At 54.0% G+C, this 20,231-nt stretch overlaps 8 protein-coding genes across 8 annotated transcripts; 2 read left to right on the top strand and 6 right to left on the bottom strand.

Annotated features, from left to right (window-relative positions):
* Window positions 1-245: 245 nt before the first annotated feature.
* Window positions 246-2,193, bottom strand: RHO25_000349 (uncharacterized protein; the record flags this gene model as incomplete). Its single annotated transcript, XM_023592968.2, has 2 exons — window positions 246-2,072; window positions 2,125-2,193. 2 exons carry the CDS (start codon window positions 2,191-2,193, stop codon window positions 246-248), a joined length of 1,896 nt encoding a protein of 631 aa, XP_023460093.1.
* Window positions 2,194-2,457: 264 nt separating this feature from the next.
* RHO25_000350 (uncharacterized protein) lies at window positions 2,458-4,558 on the bottom strand (the record flags this gene model as incomplete). The annotated part of the gene is made up of 4 exons (XM_023592969.1): window positions 2,458-2,787; window positions 2,842-2,873; window positions 2,928-4,278; window positions 4,370-4,558. The coding sequence occupies 4 exons, from the start codon at window positions 4,556-4,558 to the stop codon at window positions 2,458-2,460; spliced, it is 1,902 nt and encodes a 633-aa protein (XP_023460092.1).
* A 706-nt stretch (window positions 4,559-5,264) lies between these two features.
* Window positions 5,265-6,617, top strand: RHO25_000351 (uncharacterized protein; the record flags this gene model as incomplete). The annotated part of the gene is made up of 1 exon (XM_023592970.2): window positions 5,265-6,617. The coding sequence occupies one exon, from the start codon at window positions 5,265-5,267 to the stop codon at window positions 6,615-6,617; it is 1,353 nt and encodes a 450-aa protein (XP_023460091.2).
* Window positions 6,618-6,677: 60 nt separating this feature from the next.
* RHO25_000352 (uncharacterized protein) lies at window positions 6,678-8,445 on the bottom strand (the record flags this gene model as incomplete). Its single annotated transcript, XM_023592971.2, has 4 exons — window positions 6,678-6,718; window positions 6,790-7,667; window positions 7,775-7,927; window positions 7,979-8,445. 4 exons carry the CDS (start codon window positions 8,443-8,445, stop codon window positions 6,678-6,680), a joined length of 1,539 nt encoding a protein of 512 aa, XP_023460090.1.
* A 798-nt stretch (window positions 8,446-9,243) lies between these two features.
* RHO25_000353 (uncharacterized protein) lies at window positions 9,244-10,256 on the bottom strand (the record flags this gene model as incomplete). The annotated part of the gene is made up of 2 exons (XM_023592972.2): window positions 9,244-9,808; window positions 9,868-10,256. 2 exons carry the CDS (start codon window positions 10,254-10,256, stop codon window positions 9,244-9,246), a joined length of 954 nt encoding a protein of 317 aa, XP_023458322.1.
* Window positions 10,257-16,040: 5,784 nt separating this feature from the next.
* IMP4 (snoRNA-binding rRNA-processing protein imp4) lies at window positions 16,041-16,928 on the top strand (the record flags this gene model as incomplete). The annotated part of the gene is made up of 1 exon (XM_023592974.2): window positions 16,041-16,928. One exon carries the CDS (start codon window positions 16,041-16,043, stop codon window positions 16,926-16,928), a length of 888 nt encoding a protein of 295 aa, XP_023459238.1.
* Window positions 16,929-17,668: 740 nt separating this feature from the next.
* On the bottom strand, window positions 17,669-18,666 carry RHO25_000355 (uncharacterized protein; the record flags this gene model as incomplete). Its single annotated transcript, XM_023592975.2, has 2 exons — window positions 17,669-18,445; window positions 18,580-18,666. 2 exons carry the CDS (start codon window positions 18,664-18,666, stop codon window positions 17,669-17,671), a joined length of 864 nt encoding a protein of 287 aa, XP_023459239.1.
* A 514-nt stretch (window positions 18,667-19,180) lies between these two features.
* RHO25_000356 (uncharacterized protein) lies at window positions 19,181-20,112 on the bottom strand (the record flags this gene model as incomplete). The annotated part of the gene is made up of 2 exons (XM_023592976.2): window positions 19,181-19,701; window positions 19,785-20,112. The coding sequence occupies 2 exons, from the start codon at window positions 20,110-20,112 to the stop codon at window positions 19,181-19,183; spliced, it is 849 nt and encodes a 282-aa protein (XP_023458396.1).
* Between the last annotated feature and the right edge of the window lie 119 nt (window positions 20,113-20,231).

A 20,231-nucleotide genomic window follows, 5' to 3' on the forward strand; every position in this document is an offset into this window, starting at 1 on the left:
ACATATAGCTATAAAGATGCATATCTGCTGCTGCTGCTGCTTGCTTCCATTTCATCTCATCTCATGTACACGTTCCCTTTCTGACCCAGCAATTCTACACTCGTCCGAGGCTGTGAATCCCAGGCTGTATTTGTATTGGCTCACTCAAATCAAGCGAGTCTCATCTGCGAACGCGAGCGAGTCGAAGTGAAAGCAATAAGCAATAAGTGCATAGGAACCAGTCCCATCATCTCCTCTGGCCATCTCTAAGCCGCAGCCTCAATCTGAATCATCCTCTCCACCGCCTCATCGACATCAATGCCCACACCATACTGCTCAATCGCATCCTGCGCCCTCGGCACACCGATCAAAGCAATCGTGCGAGGAACAACCACATCCTGAACCTGGAAGCACCCGAATGCGACGAGTTTCTTCAGGCTAGGACAGCTGCGGAAGATACCAGTAATGACCGCATTATCCACACTGTTGCAGAAGCTAACGTTGATGTACTCCAGAGCAGGGTAGTTCTGGCTGCCGTTGAAGACGTCCATGAAAGCGGACAGCTCAACGTGGCGGCAGGAAGAAATGTCGAGGTGTTTCAGGTGAGAGCCGGAATGGGCCATGAGAGCTTTGAAGCCGGCGGAGGCCAGACCGATAGGCGCTTCGGGCCCATCTGGATTGCTGTTGTCGACGTCTCGCATGCTGTTGAAATCGACAAAGGTAAGAGGCGGATTGGACCAGTTGGTGAAGAGGTCGACGAACGATTCATCGACTGCGTAGTCATTCTCTGATATGCGCAGTTTGGTCAACTGGTGGCAGTTGTCGTGAATGGCTTGCAGGATGTTTTCGTCCACCTCGTAGTTTTTCTCGAGTGAGAGGGTGCGGAGTTGTGGTCCGCGCTTCTGCACGAGGTCGAGAAGTATGTCGACATCGAGAGAACTGCTCATCATGAGGGACAAACGTTCGAGCTTCGGCATCTCTGCGATGGCTTGAAGAGCACCGTTTCCAATACGACGACACATCTTCAGCTTCAGGCGCTTGAGATTGGGGCAGTATCTCAGCATGTCCTGCACCACTGTGTCGTCAAAAGCAGCATCGAGCCACTTGAGCATGACAGACTCCAGATTCCCGCCGAGCTCGCGAACCAGACGTTGCCACATTCCGTTAGAAACGAGGTTAGCCGCGTAGAGCTGGATATGCTTCAGGTTTTGGCATCGCTCTAGCATGTAGTCGATAGCCTTGTCCTTGAGTTGGCAGCAGTTCTGCAGCACGAGCGTCTCCATCTTTGGCACCATGGCAAAGATCTGATGATAGTCCTCTTCTTCGAGATACGCTGCATCGTGGAGTATGACGGCATCCAGGTCTGGTCGGAGAAAGAGCGGCAGTGCCTTCGGCTTGAGTACACGCTTCTTGGAGAAGATCTGGCTGAGTCGCTCAAGGAGTGGTTGAGGCATGTGTCCGAGATCATCGACATCTTCGTGGAACTCCACAGCCTTCGCGATACAGAGTTCCTGTAATGTCTTCGCTCCACCAACCGTGTACCCGTCAAGACGATCGCTCTCGATCTTTCGCCGCTTTCTGCCAACCGGCTTCGGAGCCGCAGCTTTCTTCTCTTTCTTGAGATCCTTCGTAAGCTCTTTTCCGCAAGGCGTGCACAGCAGACCACCATCAGGTCCCTCTTTGTTGTATGGCGTGACAGTGAATCGCTTATTGCAAAGCTCGCAGTTCTCGAGTTGTCCAGGAGCAGGCCGCGACTTCTTGTACATGTCCTTTGCGAAATCCGCATCGAAGTCGCTATCATCGTCGTCCGAATAGTCCCTTTTGCCTTTCTTCTTGCCGTTCTTCGACGAAGATGCTTTCGCCTTTTTAGCCTTCTCCTTAGCTTCCTCTGTGACTCGCTTGCGCTTTCTGCTCTTTTCGACCTTCTCTGCTTCTTCCGCTGCCTCCGCCGCTACAGCGGCAGCTACTGCCTCGTCGTCGGCACTCGTCGGCGTTGGCGCATTCGAGGCCTCCTCGGAGGCGGTTTCCGCTTCGCGTTGTCGTCGTCGTCGCTCGAAGTCATCGCGGATTTGCTGTGCAGAGATGTTGTTTGCCTAGCACAATTTAGCATACCACTTCTATGTCGCATTGGTGGTCTGGACCTACGGCAAGGTAGTCTGTCAGTGCGGAGTTGGGACCGCGGATGGCGCGGCCAGTGCCTCTTCTGCCCGACATGCTGTTTGGTGTATTGAGTTCTAGCAACGAATGAGCGAAAGGGTGCGATGTCTGTAGCAGAAGTGGTTGTCCAAGCCGAACAATGCAGGCAGGTGGCAACCTAGGAGTTGAAGTTCCGCGCCAGGGTCCATCTGACCCATTAACGCGTCCACGCGTAAAGTGGAAAATGCCAAAACACGTGACAGCGATTTCACATGCCAACTCAATGGATTGTCAGATGTCATTACCAAACGGCCATATGCAAGAAGGGGTAATCGCCAATGATCAGTGAAACTCCGCCTGTACACTCCCATACTTGACCCCGTCCACCCTCAATTCAAACACCAGTCCGGTCTCAATGTACATCCGCAGCTCGAAATCCAGGTTCATGAACTCGACGCCTTTCGTTGTTGTTAATCTCGTGAAAAGTCCAGGCGGGACGGCCGAAAGATCTGTTGTAAGCGTACAGAGACTGCGCAAACTCTTGTTGTACGCGTCTGGAGCTTCGTCAAAATCGCAAGCGATCAACTCGTCTTCTACCACGAGGGACTGTCCTGGGCGGAAATTGCGTGTGTAGTGGAATGATATGGGTGTCTCGGGGGCAATAGACGTGCCCTACAAGTGTGTTAGTAACGTCTTTGCAATGCTCGACTGCACGACACTGCTCACCTTGGCGATGTGCCATTGCATGCGATCGGAGACTGGCCAGCAGAGTCAGCAGGCGTTCAACTCTAGATTTGATGAACAAGACATACCCATCCATTTCTCCCATAGCGGCGACCAGTAACGATCGGTGGCGGGATGCTTGTTCTCGTCGTAAACAGTCGCATAGCTTGTGCCATAGTGGAATCGCGCTTGACGCTTCTCAACCAGACTCCCCTCGAGACCACGGATAACAGCTCCTCTCACAACGGCCGTCCATGCATGCAAAGGCTGCAGCACTTCAACAGCCGTCTGCAGCGCCTTCGCAGCCTCATGAGTCGGTTTCTCGGTATACTGCGGTGGCGGATTCTGGTTGAAATGCTCCTTGAGCTTCTTGTACAAGTAGTTGCTCTGCCCGAAGCCTCCCACAAGGATGATGCCAGAAACGGTGCCACCGTTATCCCGAATAGCATTGACTTGACCTTCCACAAGCTCAATACAATCCGCGATAATGGGATCAAAGATGTTCTTGACCTGCTCAGCTGTCATGACCAGAAATCCACTTTCGAGACCAGCATCTTCATCATCGGGCAGACCAGGGAATGGCACATTAACTTCACCGTGCTCTTCTTCGTTAAAGTTACGCTTGATGAACTCTTCAAAGTACTTGAGACCCATCTGCCACGTCTTCGGCTTCTTTTCTCGCATGTTATCGTAGCGCTCTTGCCCGATGCGTTGTCGCACCGCATCCTCGAAGCGATAATTCAGCATTGCAGATCCGCAAAGCCCGCCCGAGCCGACGTTACTTTCCTCAATGCGAAGAGGAGCAGCATGCGTGATCTTGTATGCTATCAGATCTACCGTACCTCCCCCTGCATCGCAGACAATGTAGTTCTCTCCCACTTTGAGGCTGCTCGGCTGCATGCTCTTCAGTGTGTACACAGCAGCCGCTTCCGGCTCGGATATGAGTCGCAAGTCGTGTCTGTCGCCCATGCCAGCTTTTTCGGCTGCCTGCAGTGTTGAGTTCTTGGCCGCATCTGACCAGACTGCAGGCACTGTAAGGACGAACGACACTGTCGTAGAACTCATGAACCCTTCACCATATCTTCTCGTCAATGTCTCCATCGTATGCTCGTAGATCTTGGTCAGGTAGTCCGTGACCGCATTGAAGACTGTTCGATCGCTCTTTCGAAGAAGTGCTGCCGTTTCGAGTGGGCTGACGAAGTGTGGTAGTCTCTGGTTTCGGTCGAGGAACAGCTTTATGCAGCGAAGACGACTCTCCTCCGGCTTGAACTGAAATCCCCATCGAATCTGTACATTGTCGCCATCTTGTTGCCCGCCATCATTCTCGCCGTTCACTGGTGCATCGGTCGTGGTATACGCGATCTCGGTCGGGACCTTGTCAGATGTTATGCCATTGCCCCCAGGCCATGACTTGATGATGTCTATGTCGTCAGGAGTGGCCTGACATTGGGCAAGATACGTTAGTTACAGGAGCCCAAGAACGGTTTGTGCACTGCCTTCCTTGTTGCTGTCAACACGCTAAAACACGTACACTGTAAGCTGCGGCTACACCAGAGTAAGTGGTGCCGAAGTCAACACCCACGATGAGTCTATCCTGTGTATCGTCTGGGATTTCAGGAACCGAGAGGTCGGCCTCTTCCAGTGTGAGCGTTGCCAACGAAGCTGTCGCTGCTGCCATGGGAGTTTCTTTGTGACTGCTACCGTTTCCGTTGCGCGTCATCCTGCCCGCGTGTCCGTGGATCGCGCTTGCGTAGATCTCATCCGTCGCGCGAATTCGACCACAGTCAGACTCCCATCAGTCTACCTCCTGTAGAGCTGCCGCGTGGATAAGGAACCAAGCCCGCTCGAGGCTTTGGATCAGCCTCTCAATCTGGTAGCCCGCATTGACTTTTGTGGAAGCCACCATCCATATATTTCCAGCCTGAGCAGTTCGTCGCAAGCTGTCAGCTGTCCGGTCTGAAATTACCCGAAACGCCTTTCAGTCGACGGGGAGCAGGGCGAAGCCTGGACATGATGTGCGGCATCCACCTGAAGCCAGAATTGCGCATCAGCTCTCTCAGCCTGTGGGTTTAGTGTGCAGATCCGCCTCCAAATGGTCGAAAGCTTGCTGGCAACCTCCACACTCCTGAGTTTTGTGCGCGTGCATGGTGGCATTCCGCATGCATGACAGCGGAGATGGCGGAGCCGAACACTCATCACACAGGCTCTTGGATCTGGCCACTGTTCCTGGGTAATTTGAAACAGCTTCGCTCGTCATTGTAGAACCAGATACTGGCGGGCTCGTCGATAGGCGAACACCTCCAGTTCACCACTCGCAGTGCTGTCGAAAATGCCGGTATCACCGTGATCGACAAGCGCTGAAGTGTATACATATGATGACTGCCGTTGAAGGAATCAATAGCAGATCCATTACGGCTGTAGAAGAGATGGAGCCGAAGAGCGTGGCCGGTCAGATTGGGGAAGCGGGTGAACCGCCTCTAGCTGAGACACAGCCAGCATCGAGCGCCGAGGCCATAGTCGAGACCGTATTGGAAGTGCCGCCCAGGACGCCATTGCAGGACAAGAGCACAGTGGGTAGTCCACCTGGATCGGACAGTCGTGAGGGTCTGCGGCGGACCACGCCAAAGATCGCCAGCTTGAAGGCCACCTTCGAGCGGTCTCAAAGCGAGGGATCCCTGAAAGGCACGCGCAAACTCGAAAAGAGCAAGAGCCCAAGTCGTAATGGCGAGCACGACGCCGAAGCCCTCAGAGCCAAAGACGAGGAGATTGCAAAGTTGAAAGACCTGCTGGAGAAAGAGACGGAGTTGAAACAGGCACTAGAGGACAAGTGCAATGCACTGGAAGAAGATGTCGAAAGACTGGAGTCTGAATTGGAACAGCACGATGGAGATTGGCGGGCGGAGATGGATCAACAGAACAAGAAACTCGCGCTGGAAAGAGACAGAGCGCAAGATGCATTCGTGGAGATCAAGCGGCAGCTCTTGGGCTTGAAGCGCAGCATCTCAACGTCAACGCGCGTAGACAGCCAATATCCGGACTTGAGCTTCACTGCAGAAATGCAAAACCTCTATCATGAAATGCAGAACTGGGTCGTGAATACTTTCCGCCGCATGAAAATGGAGCGTCCAGCTGAGGAAATGCTCGCCAGCCTGGAAAGTGTTGTAGAGTCCAAACATCTGGACTATCTGCGTCCACTATTTCGGGACTGGGAACCAGCGAACAAGCTTGCAGCGCTGCAGGCGGTGGTCGCTTGCTATCTGATGGAGGTATGGAACGATCCATTACTTTTTGGCCTACCTGTCTGGCGAAAGGGCGTCAAGAAAGCCACGGAGACAATGTCAGCGATCCTGCCAAATTCATCTTATGACAAGTGGCGAGCAGGAACTCTGGACACGATCAAGCAGAATGCCGATATCAAAGACGCTGTTAATTCTGCTGCTAAAGCATTGAGCGAAATGATCTGCATAACCTTGACTTCGCTTACTGGAGCGGAAGAGTCTGCTGCTATGAGCTCTTCACTGCACGCAATCGTCAAGCGCGTCGTGTCTCTGTCGCACGTCTTTCGTGTGCAGCATGCCCAATACCAATTTGTTCTACCCGAGCCTGGGTCGCCGTTCGATCAAGCAAGGATGGATGATACCTCCCTCGAAGCCACATCTTCTTTCAATGCGATAACATGCGCTGCTTTCCCTCTTGTGCTCAAACTGGGTCATGGCTCTGGAGAGGATGTCGAACCAACACGTGTCGTGGTCAAGGCTAAAGTCATATGCCGTCCATGAAGGTATTGCGCTGGATTAGTCGTCTGCTCGGCTTACAAAGTGCGCTCTCTGCGACGCCCACTAGAACTGCTGCGTGGCCGGTCGTTGTTGTTCCTGCCGGGCTGTTCCAACCATTCAGTGAAGCTGGTGCCCGTGTTTCCCAAGGTCTCTGTGCGAGTACGATCGAGCTGACGGGGCTCTGGGCGCGGACGACGGTCAACGACACGATCCTGGTTCTCGTGCTCGCGGCCAAGTCTGGCATCGTGACGGTGCGACAGAGTGACTGGGCTTGGTGGAATGCTAGTGACTGGCGTGCCTGATCCGGAGGGTGTCGCAAAGTCACGAACAACGATAGGTCCATGCCTGCCTGTACGCTCTGTCGCTTCGCGGGTCGTGGTGCCGTAATTCTCGACAAGGTGCAGTTGCTGCATGCCATTCTCCAGCGCGTTGAATGAGCCGGTGAAGATGCGCGGCCGACTCTGCCCGCTGCGTCTGGTTCTGACAACGGATCCCAGCTGAGGCGGACCTGCGATGCCCTCTTCGGCGATGTAGTTGCTCGGCTCGATCGTGGCAGCCCGGTTGTGTTGGCCGCGTCTGTGTACTTGTTCTTCTACTGCACTAAACGACATCATGGCGTTGGCTGGTGGCAATGGCGCGCTCAGAATGCCAGAGTAGTTGGAAGGGGCGCCATATTGAATACTTGGTGCTTGGCTCGCGGCCGGAAACTCTTCGTCGTCTTGTTGAGCGCGAGTTGCTAGGTCTGGAGTAGGAATTCTCGACGCGTCTCTGGTTGCGGGCTTGAGCGCCGGAGGTCTGCGACGATAAGCAGTCTTGGGAGCAGGCAGTGTCTCTTTCAGCTCAGTCCGGAGTGCCTCGACTCGCTGTGCTTCATGCTCGGCAGAGTTCTGTGGTGTCTTGTGCGTGATCTCGGCCGTCTTGGCAGTAGTGCTGCTCGCTGCAGACTTTTGTTGTTGACGGGCAGCGCGCTCGTCGGCAGCCTTCTTGAACAAGTGGTCGCACACTTCAATCTTCTGCTGCGTGCATGCCTTGTCGTTCTGCGCGGTGTCATACCTAGGTCGAGGAAGAGATTGTTAGTACGTGTTGATTCGAGAATGCGCGACGCCGGTAGTCAGGGGTTTGACTGAGGCGCGCGCGACTCTCGGCGCCGATCTACTCACAGGATTTCCATGCGCATGTTCATGAAGTCTAGAGCACCTTTGACGGTCAACAACTCTCCGTCCTCGAGGCTGGCAAGCGCTGGGTGGTACAGCTGTTCGCAAAAGGTCATCGACAGCAATTCCAATGTTGCTGCGAGGGTGGTGAAGATGTCTCTGCAGAAGTCGTCAGCGAGTACAGTCGGTAATGGTCACTGCGATACAAACCTGAATCTCTCGAGCTGCGTGTGGACGACTTGGATCTCCAGCTTAAATGGGTTGTGCTGGCCGTGATGGGCTGGGACATTGAGCTCTCGGGCTTGTTGGCCATGTTCTCTCAAGTTCTCGCGGTACGTCCGCATCTGCATGTTGATGGTCTGGATCTCGGGCATTGCGCGCTCTGTGGTCTGTTGTGGCGACTGCAGGCCCTCCAGGTAGCGCTTTATCTCTTCGTGGACGCGCGAGACGGAGCAGAAGAGGCGACACATGGTTGCGTTGTCGGCCTCGTGGAGACGGAGCTCCCGCAGTTGGCGCACTGCCTCGGGGATGTCGCCGGCCATCTCGAGGGCGAGGAGGTAGGCGGCGAGGTTGGAGATGTGGGCGAAGTGCCGTTCACCTGGGAGGACATCGTTAGCCGCGAGTTCAAACCTCGCCCACCCAACGAGGTGGGCGAGTTCACGTCGTCGTTGCTCCATTGGCGGCTGGCAAGGCCCGGCGGTCTGGTCTGGCGTGGCGATGGCAGGGGATGAAGAAGATGAACAGGGTGGGAAGAAGGAATCGGAAGAAAACTTACCTCACCGTCGCCTGCACGCGCGGATGTGAAGTTCTGTCGCCAACGGTCGCGAAGGACACATGTTCGGCAGGTGCGATTAGGCTGCACACATGAAGCACAACGGTGGAAATCGTCGAACACATCCATGGTCTCTCACGAAATACGAATTCCCAGCCATTGAAACAACATCGGCGCCGTGCTGCTACCAAACATAGTGAACAGAGAAAGGTGAATGCGGTCTGTATTCACCTGTCGAGACAGAGATCTCTATTCGATTCACGACCTGAATTTTCCTTCTAATCCAACAATGGCGCCACGAAAGGCGCCTGTCTTCTGGAAGCATTTTCAGCACCCTCTAATCACTCAAGTTACAGGCGGGTTGCCAGGCCGTCCTGTTTCCATATGTACTTGACCGGCTCGAGCAGCCAGCAGAGATGCAGTTCCCATAGTGCCAAGAAATGGTAGGTGAGCGGTATGTACGGGATGCAATACAGAACGGAAATGAAAACAACAGTACCCAACAGTCGATTAACACGAGACAGGAACTTTCATTGAAGACGAAGAAGAGTGTTACGAAGAACGTGGTCATGATGTTCATTATCAAGTATACACATTAATCATTTCGCTGCTTTCACTGATATGATTTTGGGGGTATCTCTACCAAGACATCTTTCAATCTCAACATCCACTCATCCCCTCTCTTCTACTTTACAACGATCGCTTACAAAGCGAGGACAGCAGCCATGGCACCACCGACAACACCTCCCATGACTGGAAGGAGCGAACCGGCACCACCAGTGGACTGCTCTGGCATACCTCCAGTGGCAGATGGCATAGAACCAGATCCGGAGCCCATACCACCACCCATGGTCTGGGATGGCATAGCGGAGCCAGTAGCGGACATGGTGGCAGTGGCTGGCTCCATGACGGCCTCGTAGGCGTCGCAAGTAGCGCTCTCAGTGGCGATTGGGCAGTCCTCAGCAATGCAGATAGCCTGGAGCTCAGCAGAGGCAGTTGGTGGGATGGCAGCTGGTGGAGCGCATCGGTAGCCGAAAGCGTTGGTCAAGGCGGTGCCAACAGCAGTGACATCGTCGTCGGTGACACCGAAGGACTTGGCGGCAAGACCAACTTGGGTGATGAAGTATCCGACCTCAGCGTTGTTGAGACCCATGTACTTGTGCACGGAGTACTGGGAGACATCACCCTCGTACTGGCCGGTGGAGTTGCCGAATTGGGAGCAGCCCAAGAGAACGGCGAAGTACTGGTAAAGGTGGGTGAGGAGGCGGCTGATGACAAATGTTAGTTGCTGGAACATAGGAGTCGCATCTCTTGGTGATGAGCTTACTATTGAGCAGAGTCGGTACCGTTGGCTGGCATGTTCATCATGAGAGGAGCAGCACCACCATCGTCGAGGAAGTTGACGGAGCGAGGCATGCCGCCAGCGTTGGTCGAGACGAGCTCGCCATTGAAGTATGGGAGGAGGTTCACACCCTCGAAGTCGCCGGTACCTGGAGCCAAGATACCTGGGACAGCGACCAGAGAGCCTGGGTTGGAGGTGTAGTTGCCAATGACGGCAGTGTTGACAACCAAAGTCAGGACGGTCTGCTGGTTGGTCGCGTTGTTCTCCATCAACAGGGCAGTGGTGTAGTAGTCGCAAATGGACTGGTCAGCTGGTCTCTGAGCAGAGACGGCAGCAGCGGCACCAAGGCCGAGAGCGACGGCGGAAGACTTCATGTTGATTGTCTTGTTTGGTTAACGACAGAAACTGACTGAACGATTCTGCAGATGATTGTGAGAGAGCAAAAGACGGATTCTCAAAAACAAAGAAACACGAAACCGGCGGACAGCGAATAGAAGTACTCTCAATGCCTCTGACACGGTTACCAAAACCGTTTAGTCAGGCACAATGGCTTCCACATGAATGGCCCAGCGCCAAACCCCTCTCAGCCGTGGATAGTCCTTCATGCCCTCTTTGGGAGATGACCTTCAGTCCAAGGAATGCACCACTGTGAACAACCTCACATTCCACATCGTGGAATCGAGGCCAGGCCCGGACTACCCAACTTCCGTGGACGGCTCACTGAGTCTCCGGCGCAGCACCCACCCAATCACAGAACCTTGATTACGACCACCTACAGATCTGGACAACGATAATAAGCTTGAATTTAAGAACTTTGCACCCGACCACAACTCAAATCGTCAATCCCACCAATCACGTTGTTTCAAGATGTCAGCTGATGGCACTTCACCTGTAAACAGACTTTGTGGAGATGAGATCCTTCTGGCTTCTTCCGCTCTGCAGTGTTGCTGTAGCGGGCAAGTGCAGCGAATATCTCGATCAGCGGTACAGAATCGTCCACGTCAACGGCTGGGACGGGCTTTTGTGGCCGACAATGTGTCTCGTCTCGTGTCTTGCTGCAGGCCGCGCACGTTCGTTGAACATGGATGATTACTGTTTCTGGGTTTCTCCGGGTCGTGCGCCTGCAGACGAAGTCTCTTGTCTCTTGTCTCTTGTCTTGTCTTGTCTCAGAGATAAGCAGGAGGTTCGCGTGCGAACGCACAATGTGATCAGTAATGCCTGTTGTCTGTGTTTTATATTTCGATAGCTCGACCATGCGACAGAGCTATAATCTCACCGCAAATGTGGCTTCTGCGGCAACGTGCTCCGGTCGAAAAGTAAATTTGTAATAGCTCAATGCAAAGAAACTAATATGAAGAACCACGCGCGCCAAAATACAAGCGCAACACATCCTCATCGTTTCTGCGCCGTGCGTGAAATGAGTCCACTCTCCGTCGACCGCTGCGACAGATTTGCTGTGACAGTTGGGGCACTTGTTGGGTACAACACAACTTGTACACCGTGTACAGGCCATGCCAAAACAAGCCTCGCGTGTCCACATGCAAGGGAAAGGCTTGATTCCCCGCACGCAGGGCGTTCGCGGGCTGCAGGCTGTGTGCAGCAACAACAAAAATCAGCGAACAAATCATGCCGCGTTGCCGCGCGTGCTCTCATCATCATAGACCACATTCCTACGCCCGCTCTGGCGGCCCGATTCGAAACAATTCCAGTTTGACATAGCAGTGACGACAACGCGAATGCGATGTGATGACGATGACATGTCGCTTCCACCATACATCTGTATACTAATCAGATTACCAAGCAGCACATTCGAGTAGCAGAAAGAGCCGGTTAGTCAAGGAGAGGATACGACCAACACAAAACTCTGGAAACGGAAGGATTGTCTAGAATCTCAAGCTGCGACGAAGGTCACAACTCGATATCGATTTCTTCTGGTTGTTCTCTTCAAGGAGTGACTAAAGCTAGTTATGTTATCTTGTCCAATGTTCTCAGATCTGGTGCGTGCGAGTGCAGCACGTTCCAGAAAGCAGAGAGACAACGTGTTCTTGCCCAAGCAAATTGCACTTGCAGCGATCGTTGGACGTCGTGTTGTTCACCGCCTGGACGCATACTTGTACCTGGCAACAGGCAGGCCATCAGTAAGAGCTAGCAAACAGACAGCTTGATTCGGACACCGCAGCTACGCGCGTGCGCACGCGAGAGGACGCGATATTATGAAGCTGCTATGGTGATGTGCCGCCGGTCTGGCAAATGTAGTCGCATCGAGCAAAGGGTATGTACCAGTAACGATGCGAAGCTCGATACTGACGACGACGGCGGGATTGTCGTATTGCTCTTGCTGGAATGACCAGTGGGCGTGCACAAAAGGCATCTGAAGGCGTGCTTGGTTGAAGAGGATCCAGGCGGCATGAACGGGTAATGACCGTCCGACGACATCCTGTCAGATACACAGTTTTTCATGATGCTGACAACAGTAGCACATTCATTCTTTCATCAAGCGTGAGGTGTATGGTAGTCATGCTCCGAACACCATGGTATCGTCCATCAATCAGTCGTAGCCTCCGCCACCACCGACTTGGCTAGCGAATGCGGTGCTGACGCTGCTCTGCGCGTCGTCCTCCAAAGCCGCTCGGTTTCTGCCAGCTCCTATCGGGGGCTGTGGTGGTCCCTGGCCTTCCACGTAGCGACGGAGCTTGTCAGACTGAGACAGCGAAGCTTGCTTGTTCAGGTCGTTAATGCTCAAGCCTGCAAGGCTCACGCCACCTTGACCTGGCTTGAGAGAGCCGTTCGTGGTGACATCAGTAATCTCACTTGCGGCGACACTCTCGCCAGCAACGGACTCCGGTGGAGCGCGCATGTGATTGCCGTGGCCCATGTGACGGCGCTGGTCAGCAGGGAGAGTAGGCCATGACTCCTGGAAACCTTGGAACATGGTTGGGAACTGATTGGGCAGAGCCGCGCCTCCTAGTGCCGAGGAGTGGATGGAAGAGACATCATCAGGGATATAACCGACGATGCTGCCATCGCCCTGAGGCCCGTCACGACGACCATTCACACGAGCTCCGGTAGCAGCGGCCATGTGGTTGGCATGCTGATAAGCCATCTGGTAGCGTTGTGGACCCCTGTAGGAAGTCTTCGGTCGGCTGAACTGCAACAGTGAGACTTGGAGGTTGTTGAGCGGGCCTTCCACCAAGCAGTTCCGCTCCTTGAAGTGAAGCAAGAGGTAGTGCCACAGCGGATGCTTGCTCAGGACCTTGGGGTTGCCAAGAATGACGAGTCCATACTTGGCTCGAGTCAGAGCAACGTTCAGACGTCGAGGGTCGCTCAAGAAACCAATGCCCTGGTGATCATTGCTACGAACGCAAGAAAGAACAATAAAGTCCTTTTCTCGTCCCTGGAATGCATCGACGGAGGCAACTTCGATCTCCTTATAGAGCTCCTTCTTGAAAGTGCCTGTCTGCTGCATGCTTTGAACAACGTAGGAGCGCTGGCCTTCGTATGGGGTGATGATACCGATCGCATCTGGCTTGACTCCAGCCTTGAAGAAGCGTGTGACGATCTTCTCGACATTGGAAGCCTCGGTGCGATTCAGGTAGGACGTTCCTGATGCACTGATTTCCTCAGTACCCAGGTTCGACCAGAACATCATTGGTGAGTCCGCCACTGGCCAGGGGAACTCTACGTCCTTGCGGAGGCGCTGTTGCATGGTAATACCATTCTGCAGAGAGCCTTCGTAGAACATGTTGGATGGGAATTCAGAAAGACAAGGATGCATACGGTACTGCACTTGGAGGCGAATTGGCGACAAGCCGAGAATGACCAGACGCTCGAAGAGTGACTGGTTCAGACCAGCCTTGGCGGCCTTCTTGTTCATGATGACCGGGCCCAGCTGTTGGTGGTCACCAACGAGCACCACCTGCTTGCATCCAAGAACCAATGGAATCATGCACTCGGGTTCAGCAGACTGTGTGCTCTCATCGATCAGAACAGTTCTGAACTTGAACTTTGCCAGACGTGGATCTCCAGCACCCACGCAAGTACAGCAGATGACGTCGGCGTTTTGGAGAATCTCGCGCTCAGCAGCACGGGTGAGCGTCTTGAACTTCTTCTCATCTTGGCTGGACAATTCACCAAGCTCCGACTTGAGTTGATTGAGCTTGTTGAGTTCAACATTGGTATCGTTCATGGCGACCTGGCGGTGAAGAGACAAGAAGCCAACATTGGACTCAACATCCTCGCGGGACTTCGCAGTTACACGAACGACCTTCAAGCCAGTCAAGTGTATGCGCTCGCAAAGCTGGTCCACGGCAACGTTGGATGGTGCACAGACGAGGACTTGTCCACCGTTCATCTTGGACAGATGGTAAATGATAGTTGCTGAAGTGACTGTCTTTCCGGTACCTGGAGGACCTTGAATCAGGCTGAGTGGCTTCTGCAGTACCGATTTGACTGCTTGGATTTGCGAACTGTTGAGATCAGGCAGATTGGGGACGCTGAACTTCTTAGGCATCTGGACCTTCATCGGCGCTGCAGCAACTTCGTGTCCGAGCAAGCGGTGAAAGATGTATCCTGACACTGACATCTCGTCAATCGCAAAAGTCTTCATGGCGTGTTGCATGCGATCGAACGAAGTTGCTTTCCAAACGTAATCGGCAGTGAAGTTGTGTGTGCACTCGGTGGGCACTGATTTGTGATCGCCACGCGACCTCAGCTCAATCGTCACTTCGTCAGACTGGTTGTTGGGGATCTTGATGACATAGCCCACGCCCTCCCAGTGCGGACGTAGCTCGCCGGTGTATCGAAGTCGCATCTCATCTCCTACCGCAAGCTTGACATCTCCGAGCTCGAGCTTCGGAAGAACAAATGAAGCAAGATGCTTGTTGTTCAAACCAAAATCCCAGCGCACGACCAAGTTGTCCTGGCTCTGAGCTTCCTTCAGCTTGCGATCATAGTCTGCTTCGATCTTGACCAGCGGGCCGAAGACATTTTGATATTGGTAGGCATCGTCGTATCGCAGCAGAACCGGTGCTGGCTCATCATCGATGCCCGCGCTCTTTTCCAAATCCTCAATCGTTGCACTGCTGTTATCCTTCCACAGCTCCTCAAGTTTAGCAATGACCTGAGGTGGCAGGTGACGAGCACGCATCTGTTCCTGATCGGTGGGAGAATTGACGAGCCACGAAAGGAAAGATCGATCTTCGATCAACGGTTGCCACTTCGCGGTGTCCCAGTTCATGTCCTTGCTGCTGGGCTGTGCGGCACATGGCTGGCGGCAGAGCAAAACGACGACGGTGTCGCTCTTCGCCGGAATAAAACCCAGCAGAAATACATTTTTCGTACCGCAGTTGTAGCACTCAAGTGTGGTGTCACCCAGTGGAGAAGACGGGTGCAGCTGAACCTCCTTGTGCCTCGCTCGAACCAAGTGATTGATGATATGGCTGCTGGAGGTATTGCCTCGCGCAGAACAGAACCACTTGGAGCAGGTCAGACACTTGACAACTGAGCTCGGGTTGTGAATGCCACAGTAGGCGCAGGCGTGAGCAGGCAGCTCCACTTGCTCCTCTTGGCCAGGCCCAGCTTGACCGTTCACGCCGTTGGCATGGCTGGCCAGCGACTCAAGATCGTCGTCCTCGTATACGTCTGCATCGTCATCGTCGCCCACTCGTCTTCTCCGGGGGCCGCCGTTCAGGGCAGCATCCAGTGTGGAAGTGTCATCGCCTTCGTTGATGGCGGAAGCCGAGTCACCTACGAGATGATTGGCGACATTGGTGAATGTGCCTTCCATGCCGTGTCGGCGCACAGACGGGCAGAATCGCGGTTGCGGCGGTGGTTGTTGGTGGGTTGGTGGAATTTAGCGTTGGCCGGAATCGTGGCCGCGGCGGTGGTGTGACGGGTCGCGGGCCCGGCGCGGAGGGGGTGGAGTTGTGCGAAGGAGCGTCGGGAGAGGGTGCTGGGGTTGTCGTCCTCGTCAGCAAAGGCGAAGGACCGGCGCACGGTGGTTGGTGCGAAGGGAAGAAGGTAGCAGTCTGGCGATGGCGGAAGAGCGTCTGGTCGATCCGCGCTTGGCAGTGGATTGAAGACCCTTGCTTCATCGAGACTTTATTTCTTTGCGCCGCTTGCTGCGACTGTGGCTTGCTGGGACAACAACTGCAGCCATCATGATCCGGCGACAAGCACGACAGCGCCGGGACTATCTGTACCGTCGCGCGCTGACCTTGCGCGATGCCGAAATCTCAGAAAAGCGTGCAAAGCTAAAGGCGTCACTGGCATCAGGCAAGCCGCTCGATTCGAGCATCGCCAACGATAAAGAGCTGCGCCGGGATTACAAGTACGATGAATCGCGAGCAGATCGTACTAATGAAGAGGAGCTGGAGTTGGACGATGAGTATAGCTATCTCTCGGGAGTTGTCGAGCCGCGAGTCCTCGTCACCACTTCTCGCGATCCCAGCAGCAGACTAGGTCAATTTTCGAAAGAGATCCGGCTTCTTCTTCCCACGAGCATACGACTGAACAGAGGAAATACCATCTTGCCCAATCTTGTTGGCAGTGCCAAAGCCAACGGTCTCTCCGACCTGATCCTCCTCCACGAACATCGAGGCACACCGACCGCGCTCACAATCTCACACTTTCCCCATGGCCCAACAGCCTCGTTCAGCTTACACAACGTCGTCCTCCGCCACGATATTCCCAACGCATCCCGCGGAACCGTCAGCGAAAGTTACCCTCATCTCATCTTCGAAGGCTTTACTACTGCACTCGGAAAGCGCGTAGTCAAAATCCTTCAACACCTCTTCCCTCCCCGCGAAGGCGGCACCAAGCTCGGATCCCGAGTCGTCACATTCAAAAACATCGAAGACAGCATCGAAGTTCGCCATCATGTGTTTGTCAAGACAGGGTACCAGAGTGTGGAACTGGCAGAGGTCGGACCACGAATGACGATGCGGCTGTTCGAGATCAGGCAAGGTACGGCGGAGAACAAAGATGGTGATGTAGAATGGCATATGAACCAGTACACACGGACGAGCAAGAAAAAGGACTACTTGTGAAGGAAGCAAAACTGTGGCAGAGATATCAAGATTCTCCCACGCGGAGACAATTCAGTGCTGGGAGCTGGAAATGCTCGTGCGAGTGAATTGCGAAACGATGCAAAGTCAGGTCTTGGGCGAAAGAAAGTGGGATTCGCAGGAGGTTTAAGCAAAGATTGAGGTCTACGAATGCACGACGTGTGTGGCTCCAGGCTCTCAGGTGGCCAGACAGCGCATGCACACTGTAGCGCTATTGGCGGGGCTTTTTGCACCGGGCCACACCTGGGCTGGAGCGAGCGTGATGCCCATCAATAGCGCAGACTTGGAGACCAGTGAGACGTGGCCGTACTCGAGAAACGGGCGGCCTCCTCCACGAAGGCCGGAGGAACGTCGGCCATGGAAACATCCAGGCACTGAAGCGAAGCTTCTCCAAGGCTCGAAGGAGGCGATTATGAGTGTTGAAGCAAGTGAGAGGAAGGACATACGAACGCGTGAAGATCGTGTACTGCAAAGAAATTGCATTCATGGCTTCTTCTGCTCAGTTTCACTGACAGCCAAGGAGCTGATTCAAAGGATAAAGAATTACGAAAATAGGATTACGCCGTGTACTGTAGAGCGTCTCCAAGGGTCGATGTTCCAGTCTTCCCATCGTATTCGCGATAGCAATCGCAGTTGTTGCGCCACAGCGCAGTAGGTCATTCTTCTTCACCAGTCGTCAATCTCATCAACCCAGATCTCGCCTCCTGTTTCCATTCCGTCTTCTACTTTGGCAGCAGCGCCTCCTTCTCCTCATCCACATAAAGCCTCTTCATCTCTCCCAAACACTTCTCTGTCATACCTCGCGCTCCCAATCTCCTCACATCCTCCTCTAAAACCTCTTGCCTCAGCTTCTCTCCGTTCCAGATCAGCCCGAAGCTCGCATGACTCCATGCATTGACGCTCCCAACAGCGCCCTGCAGAATCACAGATCGAATGATGAAGTTTGGGGCCATCGGCGACCAGAATGCCACGATACAAAAGAATGCAGCAGACCAGAACAGCTGCAAGTACGTTGCGATGGTCCTCGCCTGGGGCAACAACTTGCGGACTGCTGCGGAAGAGATCATGACTTCGCCATTATCCGCGCTACCGTCGCAGGTTGAGCGAATCTTGGATTGCATCCACAGCCCGAATCCCACAATCTGCACCAACGGCACAGCGATCATGGTGGCGATAAGCACACACATCATTCCCATGACGCGGATTCCAAGTTGGAACCAGAAGCCTTCGGGGTATTGCGTGTCTTTGTTGGAGACATCATCATAGATCTCCCAGCTGCCGAGGATGACGTCTACGGTCCAGATACAGGTTGCGAGAAGGGTGAAGAGGACTGAGATTGCGAATTGGCGCTTGGAGAAGTGGTGGAGGAGGGCCTCGCGGGTGGAGAGAAGAATAGATGATTGAGAAGAGGGAGAGGATGAGAGCTCCGAGCGGACTTTGAGGACGTTGATCAGGGTTTGGAAGCTGAGGATTACAGCGGATGTGAGCAGGAAGGAGATCTGTAGTATCTGAAGTTAGCTACGCGGTACTACTGCTTGTGCGACTCATTTGCGTGCGCTCTTTCTAGGTTATAGCTGTCTGTGGGTTGTAGGTGACGAAGGGACTTCTGTTGCTCCTCTTTCACGAGACTTACCACCACCAAGCTTCCATTCTCAAGGTCCGGCAGCGTTCTGTACGTCCACTGCTTCCTCCATTCTTCCGAGAACACGTCTTCGAACATATTAAGAGGTCGTTCAGGTAGTCGCGTTGGAGGGGCGTGGGAAGTGGCTCGAGCCTGCGAGCTGCTGAAATGAGGGTTGCGGTCCTTTCGTACTGATCTTTGAGGCCGAGGCTCAGTTCAAGAGCCGCCAGCAGCCGAATGTTAGGGAAGTATCGTGGTCGAGTTTGAGAACACAGAGGCTGCTGCTGCGGCTGAGGCTGTGTGGGTGAGGTCGCCGAGGGTCAGCCAAGGATGGAGATGGAGCTATGACGTGCGGAATCAATTCCTGCCTGAGGCCACGACAAAACACTTAAGAGCACGTTGAATCGATGAATCGCTGGATTGATCATGTGCAGTCTGCAAAGTACTTCCGATTGAAGATGAAGCTAGGGGGTATGCCTTGATACATGTGGATGTACGGGCTCAACGCGATATTCAGGCACATAACTTTCTTCGTCCTGCGTGCTGCCTCGATGCAGCATGTCGGACCTTTGGCCTCTTGGGAGTCTTGCATGTTTCGCCAAACATTGATCTCTCATTGCTGCCCCCTCTTGAGCACAGCAATGACCAGCCATCGCTTGCGCTCTGTATGGTCTTCCCTACCACCATCCCGCTCCGGTGACCACTCCCTTCTCACGCCCTTCGCGTCTTCCTCATATATATCCTCGATATCGAGGCCTCGTGCAACAGCCTCCTCGAAGAATCCAGCCAGCTTCGCGCGTCCAGTATGGAACCCTGCAATGGCAAGCACTCTCGCTGCCGGGTCAAGGCTCAACATGTGTAGCATGCTTTTGACCAGGTTCTCATGCTGATGCGGCATCCAATAGCAATCTGCCGCAATGATTCGACCAAAGGAATGCGCATTCTGCTTCGCGAAGTCCGACTCCACATCGCCCCAAGCGTAGCCCTGCACAGCACATTGACCTGCTAAAGACTCGGGAACCGCGTGCTTGACATTTCTTCGGATGTTGTCCAGTAACACGTCCGCTGGATAGTCAGATATCACGGTATCACTTGCTCCTGCGAGACAGGCTACAATGCCGCCTAATCCAACACCTACCGTATTGGCAATCAGCCAGTTCTTGCTAAATGCACGTCTGCAGAAAGGGGTGGAGATGCTGAACAAGGGTTTGTCCCACCTGCTCCGAGTTCGAGGACTCGTTTATCTTGTACACGCCAGCGTTCGTCAGACTCGTGGCTGATCATCTCGGCCATTTTTAATCCCGCATTCCACAGATATTGCGCGAAGAGTCGGCGATGATCTTCTTGCCGAGGATCTGCAGTGCGAAGTTCGACATCGCCAAAGCGGGCGCTCTTATAGACGAGCAGACTGCGGTCGTCGCCGTGGAAGTTTCGCAGGTCGTCGGGGAAGATGAGGCCGGCAGCGAAGGAGAAGATGTCCTCGGGTTCTTCGTCGTCAACGTCGGGCGACACAACTCGGACGAGATCTGTGAGAGACATCGTCATATGTTTACACACGCCGATGCGACCCAGAGGGGTGGAAGCGACAGTAGATTGTCGCAGGCGTTGCAGAGGAAGCTTCGATTTCGGCCTTGGCGATCCCTCTTGTCGAGCACCCCAGCTCC

Source organism: Cercospora beticola, chromosome 1 (genome assembly GCF_033473495.1).
Source record: "Cercospora beticola chromosome 1, complete sequence".
Taxonomy (NCBI): domain Eukaryota; kingdom Fungi; phylum Ascomycota; class Dothideomycetes; order Mycosphaerellales; family Mycosphaerellaceae; genus Cercospora; species Cercospora beticola.